This window comes from Gopherus evgoodei, chromosome 4 (assembly GCF_007399415.2).
Source record: "Gopherus evgoodei ecotype Sinaloan lineage chromosome 4, rGopEvg1_v1.p, whole genome shotgun sequence".
In the NCBI taxonomy this organism is placed as follows: domain Eukaryota; kingdom Metazoa; phylum Chordata; order Testudines; family Testudinidae; genus Gopherus; species Gopherus evgoodei.
The window spans coordinates 124,462,665-124,475,890 of record NC_044325.1 but is presented as its reverse complement, the minus strand read 5'-3'; the positions used below and the strand labels follow the sequence as shown (position 1 = coordinate 124,475,890).

The following is a 13,226-nucleotide window of genomic DNA, read 5'->3' as shown; positions in this document are numbered from 1 at the left end:
TCTGTTAGTCTTTAAGGTGCCAGTGGACACAGAATACAAAGTGTGCAGTGCTCACTTTAGATTATTATTTTTGATTACATACATCTGCACAGTAAAAAAGATAAAAGAAATTGTATTTCAGTTCACCTCATACAAGTACTATAGTGCAATCTCTTTGAAAGTGCAACTTACAAATGTAGAATTATTTATTTTTTGTACATAACTGCACTCAAAAATAAAACAATGTGAAACTTTAGAGCCTACAAGTCCAGTCAGTCTTGGAAGCATGTTCTCTGGAATGGTGGCTAAAGCATGAAAGGGCATACAAATGTTTAGCAGATCTGGCACATAAATATCTTGCAATGTCAGTACAAAATGCCATGTGAACATCTGTTCTCATTTTCAGGTGACACTGTAAATAAGAAGAGGGCAGCATTATCTCCCATAAATGTAAACACACTTGTTTGAACAACTGGCTGAACAAGAAGTAGGACTGAGTGGACTTGTAGGCGTTAAAGTTTTACATTGTTTTGTTTTTGAATGTAGTTATGTAACAAAAAATCTATATTTGTAAATTGCACTTTCACAATGAAGAGATTGAGCTACAGTACTTGTATGAGGTGAATTGAAAAATACTATTTGTTTAAAAATATTTGCACAGTAAAAAAAATCAAAAAAATCTAAAGAGAGCACTGTACACTTTGTATTCTGTGTTGTAACTGAAATCAATATATTTAAAAATGTAGAAAAACATCCCAAAATATTTATAATTTAAACAGGTATTCTGTTATTGTTTAAAAATATGATTTAAAATTGTGATGAATCACATTTTCTTAAATTGAGTTAATTTGTTTTGAGTTAATTGCAATTAATTGACCGCCCTATTAATCTGTTATAGATCATTCGTCCATTCTGGCCCGCACTTCTCTGCCAGTGGTGCCAGCAGAAAGCGCCCAGTTGGTCAATTTTCAAACAAGCACCTTTGTGCTCTCTCCCAGGCTGCTACTTGTTATAACCATCTGCATTATCCTCCTTTCAAACTCTGCTTTGCCAGGATGCCTGCCACAAACTTGCCAACCGGTGCACTGAGACCACTGAGCAATATTGCCTCATTGTTTCCTGGTGTTCCTCCAGCTATCTGTTGTCTTTGAGTTGGATGAAGGTGAGGTGAGGAGGCACCCAACAGTACTCATAATAATCTTACTAACCACTTAACCAGCTGTAGTATCTTCTGCTGATGTGCTCGTGAGCAGCTCTGGCACACACTGGTCATGTCTTTAACCTGCTTAGAATAGCCAGCCATCACATATCAACCCTTTATAGACTGTTTGGAAATGGACCCTTGCCGAGAAATGCAATCCTCATCATTGATAACAGTCCATTCCATTTCAGATTCTCCCGCAGTGTTTGGGTTGCAAAGGCTCCAGGGGCAAGTCTTGTTCGTTTACAGAAATCTCTTTTCATTGGAGTATTGTTTTTTACAGGAACACGTTTTTGCTTTGAGATCTGCCGTGCTTTTCCCTGCATTATTTTCACTTGTCATAAAATCATAGATGCCGGCTGGGCACTTAAGGGCCACTGCATTCATCCCTCTGTCTTTTCTACTGCATGCTGGTGGCTTGGAGCACCTTTAGCCAACAACCCCTCCCCCGAATAAATTAAAGCCCCCCCGCTCTAAAATTCCATCTTTACAAACACCTCCACTTGGCCCAACCCCCAGAGAACAGCCAGGCACAAGCCACCACCGCTGGCCTCTCCCCATCAGAGCCCATTTAGCATTATGCAGAGTAACACGGATCATGTCAGTTCTGAGGTCTCATCCGCCAGTGGTGCCAGCAGGTTTGCCACTCTGAGATTGTATCCAGCCTTTGCCCAGTTGAGCCCTGACATTAGCAGGGGTTGAGAAGGAGATTTTTCCCTTGCATAGGATGGGGCAAATCTTCCACCCTCTCCTGGGCTCTGGGAATCAGCCCCCCAACCCCTCATTTCCAGTGCCTTCTGCCTGTTGATTTAACTCCTTACTGGTGCCCGTCCCAGGATATCAGCCATGTCAGGACCCTGCTGAATAGCAAAACCCGGGCAAGAGAAGGCATCCTTAGGAATTCTGGGCACTGGAGGGTGGATCTTAGAGCCTGGGGGTAGCCAAGGAGGCAGGACAATGTTTCCCAAGGGTCTCTGACAAGGAGAAAGAGTAAGCCCCCAAGTGAGCCATGAGGATGCTCTGCCCCTTAGGGCGTCCCCCTCTCCCTTGAGTCTGTCCCTGCCTCCTGTGGGTGCCTTATGGGTGAGAGTCCCTAGTGCCCTACTAGGGGCATCCCTCCTCCCACTTCTCCGGGGAGGTTTGCTGACCCAACTGTCCTGCATGGGAGCAGTTCCATCCACCAGCCCAAGCCACGCAAATCACTGAGCAGAAAGGGGCAGCTGGAGGGGGGCGCGGTCTCCTCAGTCCCCTTCGCGGCTAACGCAGACACAGCAGTTGGGCTGCTTCTGCCTCTCATAGCGGCCAGAGATCCAGAAGAAGAGCATGCAGGTCACAGTCTGGATCCCAGCCAGGAGGAAAAAGTAATAGTCCATGTGGCAATTGTTAATATTCCCTGGGGAAACAAGGGGTGAGCTGTCAGAGCACCCCCTGCTGGTACCAGGCAGGCCCCTCCACCTCTAAACCCTGCAGCAACCCTAGCCCAGGGCACGTTTCTCCCTACACAGTTAGCTTAACCCAGCACCAAGTAGACACCATCTTCCACCACATTCCCAGCCCCATGGACCTTTCCCCCTTGGCACTCTCAGGAGAATCCCCTCCATGGAGAGCTCCCCCTGCTGGCAGTGGGATGATGAGGCCTGAGAGTGGAGAACAGATCTATCTTCCAACCTGCCTCGAGCAGCCCCTGTCGGCCCCAGGGAGACATTTCCCACCCCCAGCTCTGCTGAGGGGCTGCATCTCTCCCTTCTGCTTTGTATACGCCCCTGGGCCCCGCACTCACCATAGTCCTTGGGGCAGTGCATCCAGCCATGCTCCGGCACTGAGAGAAGAGTCAGCAGCCCAGAGCCCAGGAGCGAGCCCACGCCAGAAATAAAGAAAAAGAGCCCCATGATGGCTCCCTGCATGGACTTGGGGGCCTCTGAGTAGGCAAATTCCAGTCCTAGGGAAGAGCAGAGAGCTCTGAGGGACCTCAATAATACTAGGGCAAACAAACATTGCTTCTAGCCACCAGGGGATGGGATCAAACAACACGCTGTTTGCTACCATCCCCGCTGATTGATGAGCTGGCAGCCCTAACCCAAGCACTTGCCTTGAACCTATCAGTCACCATTTACCTACAGACCAACCCTTGCATTGCTTAGCTTCATGAAATCAGAGGCAATCACCACCTTCCTAGATACAGCTGTATTTGCTGTTCTTCGGCCCCACCCAGCATGGTGCTAGGGGCTATTAGTCAGACCCGTTCCATGTGCTCAGTCTAGCCCCAGCACCTGGCGCTTCACATCTCACCCGTGCTACCTTATTGTTATTGGACCCCAACGCGCTAGGCGCTGCACAAACCCAGCACAGTTACCTGGAATGCTGGCAAAGATTTCACTGATGCCGATGAGAAGGTACTGCGGAATCTGCCACCAGATGGGCAGTGTGGCGGCAGAGTACACATCCTCTCCGATGTGCTGCAAGATGGTTTGGTTGTTCTTCACATACTGCAGCCTCTTGGTCTCCAGGGTGCCTGCCGAGGAGGGGCAGGATGGATCAACGTGGCACTCCCCCACACACGCTCAGAAGGGGTCAGCCCCACCTGAGCAAGGCCCCATCGGCCCCTGATTTCAGGGCAGGGAGAGTCTATCGGCCATCCTCTGGGATCCCCCCGCAATGCTGGTCAGCTCCAGCCCTGGCGTTGGGCAGTAGCCTCCCACCCACCAGCCCTGGCCATCAGGCATTACCTGCCACAATGATAGAGGCGAGGCCAAAGAACATGCCCAGAGCCATCCTCTTCAGCGCTGAGGGCAGCAGCTTCCGTCTCACCAGGAATGGGTCAATGACTCGATCCTTCAGCGGGACCAGAACCAGCAGGACCACCACATTGGCTAACAGGAGCCAGGCATCAGGGAACTAGGGAGAGAGAACTGGGTCGGAACTAGCCCTTGGGCTAACAGAACCAGGCACTGGGGATCTAAGGTGAGAGAACTGGGTCAGAACCAGTGCCTGGGCTAACAGAACCAGGCACTGGGGATCTAAGGAGAGAGAACTGGTTCAGAACCAGTCATTGGGCTAACAGAACCAGGCACTGGGGATCTAAGGAGAGAGAAGTGGGTCAGAACCAGTCCTTGGGCTAACAGGACCAGGCATCCCCTTGAGAAATAACTCTACAGCAACTGAAAATCCTTATTCTGCATCTCCTACCTCCCCCAGCCCTGACTCTCCCGCCCTGCTTCCCCATCCCCTCCCCGCCATAGGTGCTGGAACTAGGGGTGCTGAGGATGCTGCTGCGTCCTCTGGCTGGAAAAGGTTTCCATCATATACAGGGTTTACAGTTTGGTTCAATGGCTCTCTGCACCCCCACTACACAAATTGTTCCTGGTACCCTGCTCCCCTCCAGCTGCCTGGGGCCTGTGGAAAAGCAGAAGCAGCTGGGACAGTTTCTGTTCTATCTCCAGCCTGCTGGTGACCACAACCAGCATCACATGCCGCTCACGCTGGGCCACTCACAAAGGAGGGATTGTGCTGTCAGAGGCAGGTGATATCCTGGATCCGCTTCCCTGCCTAGGCTGGGGATGTCACCCTACTCAAATGGGCAGCAAGATTCACCCATGCTGCTCAAGATGGTCTCTTCCCTTGGCCTGGCGCCAGCCCTCTCCCCATCACCCCCTCTTGGGGTGTCATCAGCAACCCCAGCAATGTCACTCAGACCCTGAGTTGATGCCTTTGCTTGCCATCTCCATTGCATGCCACAACCCCTCACCGTGTAGCTGCTGCCCACGCCACTGCCTGTGCTGTTGTGCTGGAAGATGTTGGGGATGAAAAGGTGCAGGCCTTGCAGATAGTAGGTTGACTGCATCTGGAATGTAACAGGGAGATCAATTTGAGGCTCAGATCCATGGGCCATCCCTCCCCCCGTCACCCCTCTTGGGACATCATCATCCACTCCAGTGATGTCACTCAGCCTTGCTCCACTCCGCCAGTGGCATTGTCCCTCCTCTGCCCCCTTGAGTTGGGGTCATTGTCTGCCATCCCCACTGCGTGCCCTGGCCCCCATGGGAACTGAACCCTGCTCCTATCCCACTGAGGTAGGACAGACACACCCAGCAGGAGGGGATGGGCTGACACACACCCCCAGCACCCTACCCCAGGAAACTCTGCCATGCCAGGACTGGCGGAGCAATGTGAGGGTGGCCCCCAAGAGAGGGTTAATGGGTCCTACCAGCTGCCAGTGACTGTTGTTCTTTAGAATTGGTGAACCAAAGAGGAAGGAAATGAGGAAGAAATCTTTCAAAGGAATGGACATGTTCCCTGTTCCAGGTGGCTGGCCCTTTAAGGAGAAATGGGTCTCAGCCCCACCTGGAACATGGTTCAGGTGGGGAGAGTGAAGCTGGGCCATGTGACTCCTCTGGGACTCACAAGATGAGGACTTGGGAGGTGAGCGGAGGGAGAAGGCTGCTGAGCTAACAGGGGCGGGCCAGGAGAGCAGAAGATAGGGCAGAGGGGGCAAACTTTTTGGCCCGAGGGCCACATCTGGGTATGGAAATAGTGTGGAGGGCCATGAATGCTCACAAAATTGGGGTTGGGGTGCGGGAGGGGATGAGGGTTCCAGCTGGGGGTGCAGGCTCTGGGGTGGGGCCAGAAATGAGGAGTTCAGGGTGCAGGAGGGGGCTCCAGGCTGAAGTAGGGGGTTGGGGTGCGGGGGCAGGTGAGGGCTCCGGCTGGGGGTGTGGGATCTGGGATGGGGCTGAGTATGAGGGGTTGGGAATGCAGGAGGCTGGGATCGAGGTGTTCAGAGGGTGGGAGGGGGATCAGGGCTGGGGCAGGTGGTTGGGGCAGGTGGTTGGGGCATGGGATGGGGTCAGAGGTGCAGGCTTTGGCAATGCTTATCTCAAGCAGCTCCTGGAAGCAGGGGCTTGTTCCCCCTCTGGCTCCTATGGAGACATGGCCAAGCAGCTCTGTGCGCTGCCCAGTCTGCAGGCACCGCCTCTGCAGCTCCCATTGGCCTTGGTTCCCAACCAATGGGAGATGTGGGGGTGTCGCTTGGGACAAGAGCAGCGTGCAGAGCTCCCTGGCTGCCCCACGTGTCAGAACTGGAGAGGGGACATGCCACTACTTATGGGAGGTGTGTGGAGCCACAGCACACGCACAGTGGGGCAAGCCCCCAACCTCGCTCCTGGCTGGAGCACCAGAGTGGGGCAAGCCCTGGACCCTGCTCCCCAGCGGGAGCTCGAGGACTGGATTAAAACATCTGAAGAGCCGGATGCAGCCCCCAAGCCGTAATCTGCCCACTCCTGAGATAAGCGGATGAGCTGCTGGCCTCTCGGAGTCCGAGAGGGGACAACTGAGGGAGAGTCCTGGCGCCGATCCTGGGCTTGGGAGGGGTGGGAATAGCTGCTGGCTGAAGACTCGGACCAATGGGATTGGCAGCAGATGCCAGAGCTGAGGAGCTCTTGTGCAGATGGACTTGATTGATTGTTCTGCGCTGCTCATGTGATGAAGCCAGACGCGTGGTGGGGGGGAGGGGGGGGGGGTAAAAGCTTGGAGGAAGCCTTTGTTAATTATTTCAGGGGCACTGAGGCAGAGCTGCTCCTGGCCACGAGGGGGCACTCTGGAGGCAGCACTCCTGTTTGCAGCCCTCACCACCCTAGGATCTGAGGGTCTCAAAAGCATTGATGGTATTGATCCTCAGCTCCAAGCTTCATGAGGATGGCTCGATGCTGACCCCACTGCCAACCCTTTCTATGCAACAGCATGCCCGGTGCTGCTGCTCCACCAGCTCCCTACCTGGAAATAGACCATCCAGTAGGGAATGAAGGTCAGTAGCACCGGCAGGATCTTGGCCATCACCTGGAAGTTGGCAAGATCCTCCTTGGGTGAAGGAATCCGGGGCTGAGATTTGCCATCAGGGAGAGGATCTGCGCCCTGAGCTTCTGATTGGAGAGCGCCCGGCCTGCAATGAAAGGGGAGAGCACAGATGGCATGAGGAGGCCAGCATGGGCATGGCCCCAAAGGGGATGGGGGCAGCTGGGCTCCACCAGCACCGACCCTACCTGATACGGCGCACTCGGCTGCAGCAGCTGCCCCGGAAGGCCAGCCTGAGCATGGCAGAGACCTGGCTGCCCACGGGGGGCTTGGTGACGAAGGTGGGGGCAGCCAGGAGGAAGACAAGTAGGGCCAGGGTCACGCAGGCCACAGGGATGGTGTAGCCGACGAGGAAGTTGACATTTTGCTGGATGAAGGCCACCACGAGCAGTGAGATCACCGCCCCAATGTTAATGCTCCAGTAGAACCAGTTGAAGAAGCGCCGTGTGGCATCGCGGCCACGGTCCGTCACCTGCAGGGAGCGCAAGGCAGGATGGCGTGAGCCAGGCTGTGCTCCGCTGCGTCATGTCAGGGCCTCGTCCCCTGTCCCCACTGTGGGAAGAGGAGGTCCCAAAGGAAAAGAGGGGGGTTAACCCTTTATGGGCTGTGGAAAGAGAATTTCTAGATCCCTGGCGGGGGCTGCCTCCCATTTCTCCTGCCCTTTGGGGAGCCAGGCAGACCTTCGGCCAGGCAGGGGATTCTTACCATCACCCTGCCCACCCCAGGGACTTTCACCTGCAGGGAGCGCCAGGCCAAAACTAAGCCACAAACACAGAGGTAGGGACTCATCTCCCCTCCCTCCCACTCCTTAACCTAGGCCCAGCCTCCCCCTTCCTATCCTGTCTCCCTTTCCTTACCTCCTGCTCCCTCCTTCCCCAGCCCTTCCCATCCTCTCTCCTACCAACCCAATCAGGGTGCCCCTTTGCAACAGCACCCCCTGGGCCTCCCTGCCTGGTCGAGACTCTGGCTGGCTCCCCAAAGGGAAGGAGAGCTGGGAGGCAGCCCCCTAAAGAAGGCTAGACAGTCTCCCCCCTACAGCCCATAAGAGGTTAACTCCTCACCCCCGTTTCCTATGGATCTGAGAAACAATCCCCTTCCCCTAGTTAGACCCTTCATCTCCCATTATAGTGGGTGGGGGGAGACAGGGAGGATTAACCCCTTGTGGTCTGGGAAATGAGATTATCCTGACTCAGGGACGTTCTCCCTGCCCCCAGCCAAGCCTGGAAACTCTGGCTTGTTCCTGGGGTCTGGGATGGTAGAGAGGAGACTTTACCCCAACATCTGCTGGGAGGGAAAAGAAACAGCCCCCTCTCCCACAACATGATAGGGAAAGCCCCCCCCAACCCTCTGTGCACGTGTGCAAGCATTAATCTGTGCATGCACACAGGTGGACCTGTTTGTGCCTGCATTTCCATATGTGTGTGCTTGTGCATGTTCATGTAAATGTGTTCTCACATGTGTGCAAGCTCGTGGGTGGGACGTGTGCCCTTGTCTGCATGGCTGCTTGCATGGATATACTTTTGCTTCTGTGTGTTTGCAGGAGTGTGCCAGATGTATTTGCATGTGTGTGCCTGTGTGCATGGGTATTCGCGTGTGCAAACTTGTGTGTGTCTGCATGCATTGTGTGTGTGCGCATGCACATGCTGCATGCATTGCCTCTGCCTCTATGTGCATGTGCATGTTGCATGAATTGCCTGTGTATGCACAGGTGTGCATTTCATGCATTGTGGGTGATTGTGCATGCACATTATATGCATTGCCTATGTGTATGCACATGCGTGCTCATGCATGTGTGTGCAACGTTAACCCTTTGGCACCAGCTGGGGCGAGGGTCCTGCCCAGGGGAATCTCTTTGGGGGGAGGTGTATGTGTGTGTGTAACCCTTGGTGTACTGGATGTATTGCTCTTCAGGTTGCTGACCCTGAGGAGATGGAGGGGAAAGGTGTGCCTGTTACCTGGTCGGCGCCGAAGGGGGTGAGGTTAGCCTTGACGGAGCTGATGCCCAGTGCCAGCAGCAGCAGGCCAGTGTACATCAGAGGGGCGCAGTAGTGGCCGGGTGCTGACTGCTGGCACTCCCCACTCTGGTTCTGGCAGGGATGCTGCAGCTGGTAGACCGGCATGTCCCCACACAGAAAGAGTCGCCCATCTGACGAGGCCGTGGCGGGCAGCAGGCAGGCCGACACCAGGTAGAGCAGGAAGCTTAGCGTGATGGTCCAGTAGCGGCCCAGGTAGACGTCAGCCAGCCAGCCCCCGATGGGCGAGAGCAGGTAGGAGGCACCGAGGAAGAGCAGGGCAGCCTGCGAGGCCTGCGACCCCCCCCAATTGAAGTTGCTGCTGTTGAGGTAGAGGACAAGATTGGAGACAATGCCGAAGAAAGCCACCCGTTCCAGGATCTCCACCAGCAGCACGGCTGCACAGGCTGCCTTCCGGCCCTCGAAGGCATTCCATAAGCCCCCGGCCAGGGCCTCTTCCTGCCCCAGCAGGGGCCGGTGCTCCCCTCTGGTACCATCCCGGGCCATGCACTGCCCTGCCTGGGCACTGCACGGGTACCTTCCTGCTCCCCCTGGCCTTCTCAACCTGTGTTCTGTCTGTCTGCCCTTGCTGCTCCGTCTGTCCTGAGCCTTCCCCTCCCACGCTCCGTCTGGCCGTCCTCCCCTCTCAATCTCTGGCTGCCTGTAGCTCTGGCTGCCTCTGCCTTCCCTTCTCTGTCTCTTGCTCTCGCAGACTCTGTCTCACCCTTCCTGGGCGTGTTTTCTCTGATCTCTCAGGCCAGCTCCCACTTCCCCATTTCTCTGCTGAATGGAGACATCATATGACATCTTCCTTCCCAGAAATGAAACTTCCATTCCATGGGTTCCCCTTTCTCAGGGAATCGGTGCCCCGCCCTCTCCCCATGAGTGACACCCTTTTTCATGCTTTTCCAACCCTTCCCCAAACTTTCCCTTCACTCTCCTTTCCCCCGCTCCAGTCTTCTCCCAAGATGATTCCCTCTGCCTAATAAGCATACTTAGCACTTTCAATCAAGGAATCTCAACGTTCTTTACAAAGGCACTCACTATCATTAGCACCAGAGAGGGAAACTGAGGCACATATGGTCAAAGTGACTTGCACAAGGTCACCCTACAGGCTACTGGCAGAGCTGGGAATAGACCCCATCTTTCATGAGTCCCAGTCCAGTGCTTTTTCCACTAGGCCCCACTACCCCCAAGAACAGCTGGCTTGCTTAAAGCCAAGAGGGGTGGAAGCGCTGGTGGGAGACTGTCAGAGGACGGGGTCTCCCATCCCAAACTTGAAATGAATAGCTTATCGCGGCGGAGATGTTAAACTCCTTTTACAAAAAAACAAAGAAACTTTCCTGTAGCAAAGGAAATGCTGGCACACAGGAAGCAATAGTTCGTTCTAATAGCTCCTGCCCAAGACTGAGTTATGTGCAAACAATGGACTCCTGATGAGAGACATCTAACTAATAACCATCCTGAATCACTCCCAGTTGTCTCCTAGGAGTTCTGGAGAGCCCTGGGGGAGGGGCCAGAGAATAGTTGACAAGCCGATCCATAGATTTTCAGCTCAGAGGGGACCTCCAGCTCCATCCGCAGGTCCATTACACCTAGGTGGCGATGGAGCTGCAGATGAGCCTTTTGCAGTGGGGCTTCCACCCTGAATGCTGCACGGCCCCATCCTGGTGTGAGAACACAGGGTAGGTGTCGTTGCCAAAAGCCTGGCAGTATGTAGCCTGGCCTTCCAGCTCCCATAAAGCCCTTTTCCTCCCTTCTGCCCGCATGGGGTTTGCAGATTGTATGTTTCTCCAGTGCCCCTAGCTTTGGCTCTTCAGAAAGGGCCTTTCCTACCTCCTTCGTCTCATGGAAGTCCAATGCACTCCACCATTCCAAACTCCTCTGCCAACAGACAGGAGACTCCCTAGGAGGACCGAAATCGCCATACTGGATCAGGGCGGGGAGCCATCTGTGCTGCCTCCAGCTAGTGCCAGCTGTTTCAGAAGGTCCAAGACTCTCACTGCTGATAGTTGTAGGACCACCATCTTCCCAGCCCCCATTAGAGGTTGGCTTATGCCCTGAAGCAGCAAGCCTAGGACCAGACCTTCCGTGGCTTCACATCAGCATGGCTACACTGAAGACAGTGTTGCGACATTTATTGACACCAGTTGAGGATCAGACCCTTCTGTTTTTTTTAAAGTCTTTCCAACTCTAACCTCTCCCATCCTGCCTGATTTCCCCCTCCCCCCATGGGTAAATAGTGCAGCAGGTACCCTCTCTCGCCAGCAAAATGCCAGCAAAGTTATCCATCCATTCTGAGGTGAAAGCTGAAGAAACCAAATTCTTCCTCTCAATTAACAAGGGGTAATGGGGGACAGAAACCAACAGGAATATTTCCAGGGGAGGGGAAAAAAATACTGAAAAAACACTCAATGCTCATGTGACAACACTCAGAGTTAATAGACATTGATACCACAGCCACGCAGCTTATGTCTCAAAATTGAGAAGAACTCCTTTGGCACAGAGGTATAAAAACCCACTAGAAGAGAGTGTTACACCCAGACTTTGAGACATACTATCATCAAGATTAGTAGGCCAAAATATGACCTAACTTTATCTTCCTATGTCTGTTTTCTGTGGTGGAGTTCCTTATTTCACAGGGCAGTGGTAAATAGCCCATGGGGAACCCCCATCTCCCTTGCACCATGCCTCTCCCAGCTGTGAAGGGCATCTCTGTGCCATGTCGGTGAGCCTCCTTGAGAGGGCAGCCCGGTAAAGCTCAACAGAGCGCGTGTTTTGATGCTATCTGAGGCACAGCGGGGTGAGGGGTCGCCAATGCCCCAGGTGTCATGAGTGTGACATTTCAGCAGCTCCCTTTGACAGATGCTTCCCTGCCCCACATCAAGCCCTGGCTAGCCACAGTCAGGTGTGGGTGAGCAGGAACGTCAGAGCGAATAGCAACAAACTCGATAGCAGAAAGCCCCGGGGGAGTGGAAGGAGCCGTGCTTAGCATTGTCAAAATAGCACAGTGCATCTTGCGATGCTCCCCTGGGATCTCTGGCTCAGAAGCCCTAGAGTCAATCTCTGCCCAGCTTGGTGGATGGCAGGCCAAGAAGTGGCTATAATGGTGCTGAATGCCCGAAGCTCGAACAGGAGGAATGCTATGCCAGGAATGCCAGCGGGAGAAAGTCAGGTTTCAAACAGGGCTCCTGCTAGGCTCACTGCTGGGCCGCCCACACCAAAGAGCTGTCAGAAGCACCCCTTCGGGTCAATCCCACAGGACCAGCAATCCTAGGAGGGCACTGGCTCTGCTTCTTGAAGGACGCCCAGAACCTCGCCAGCATGAGCGATATGCCCACCCAGCCACTGATGTGGTGAAATAGCATGAGCAGCAAACACAAGTGCCGGGGAAGGATCCCCCTAGAGGCTGAATGGGCCATGGCAGATGGAACTGCTTTGAGACAAGATAGGGCATGTGACCAGAAAGTCATTGCTCCAGGTCATCGGGTCCTTGGGGATCCCAGTGTGAATGTGGACATGCAGTCTGGTCACAGAGTCCCTGGGGATCCAAGTGCAAATCCTGACACATGGCCTGCACATGGAGTCCCTGGGAATCACGGGGCACATCCTGATGCACAACATGGGCGTGGGATTCCTGGGGATCCCGAGGTGAATCCTGATACGCAGCCTGCAGGTGGGGACGTGGAGCGAATCCTAATGCACAGTCTGGGAATGGAGACCCTGGACATCCTGAGGCAAATCTGGACATGTGGCCTGGGTGCGGGGTCCCTGAGCATCCTGAGGCAAATCTGGACATGTGGCCTGGATGCGGGGTCCCTGGGCATCCTAGGGCCAATCTGGACACGTGGCCTGAGTACGGGGTCCCTGGGCATCCTGGGACAAATCCGGAGGTGCAGCCTGGACACGGGGTCCCGGGGTATCCTGGGGTGAATCCTGACAAGCAGCCTGTAAGGGAGTCCCTGGGCATCCCGGGGCCAATCCAGACACATAATCTGGGCGCAGGGTCTTTGGGAATCCTAGTTCAAATTCTGGGCATGGGTCTTTGGGGATGCTGGTGCGAATCTTGGTGCACAGCCTGTGTGGGGAATCCCTGGGGATCCAGATTGATCCTGACATGTGGTCTGGGTATTAGGTCCCTGCAAATCCTGGGGTCAGCTCCTGACACGCGGCCTGCAACCCATTTC

At 54.3% G+C, this 13,226-nt stretch overlaps 1 protein-coding gene across 1 annotated transcript; it reads right to left on the bottom strand.

Moving 5' to 3' along the window:
* Window positions 1-781: 781 nt before the first annotated feature.
* Window positions 782-9,711, bottom strand: SLC15A3 (solute carrier family 15 member 3). The gene is made up of 8 exons (XM_030560896.1): window positions 8,983-9,711; window positions 7,216-7,499; window positions 6,950-7,115; window positions 4,926-5,021; window positions 3,907-4,075; window positions 3,534-3,692; window positions 2,961-3,119; window positions 782-2,573 (listed from the first exon to the last, which is right to left on the bottom strand). The coding sequence occupies exons 1-8, from the start codon at window positions 9,544-9,546 to the stop codon at window positions 2,422-2,424; spliced, it is 1,749 nt and encodes a 582-aa protein (XP_030416756.1). The 5' UTR covers window positions 9,547-9,711; the 3' UTR covers window positions 782-2,421.
* Window positions 9,712-13,226: the final 3,515 nt, after the last annotated feature.

Coding starts and splice junctions, on each gene's coding strand:
- SLC15A3 (XM_030560896.1), bottom strand. CDS start 9,546: ATGGCCCGGGATGGTACCAGAGGGGAGCACCGGCCCCTGCTGGGGCAG. Junction 7,116..7,215: donor AGCCGAGTGCGCCGTATCAG/GTAGGGTCGGTG, acceptor CTTTCATTGCAG/GCCGGGCGCTCTCCAATCAG. Junction 4,076..4,925: donor GCGTGGGCAGCAGCTACACG/GTGAGGGGTTGT, acceptor CTCTCTCCCTAG/TTCCCTGATGCCTGGCTCCT.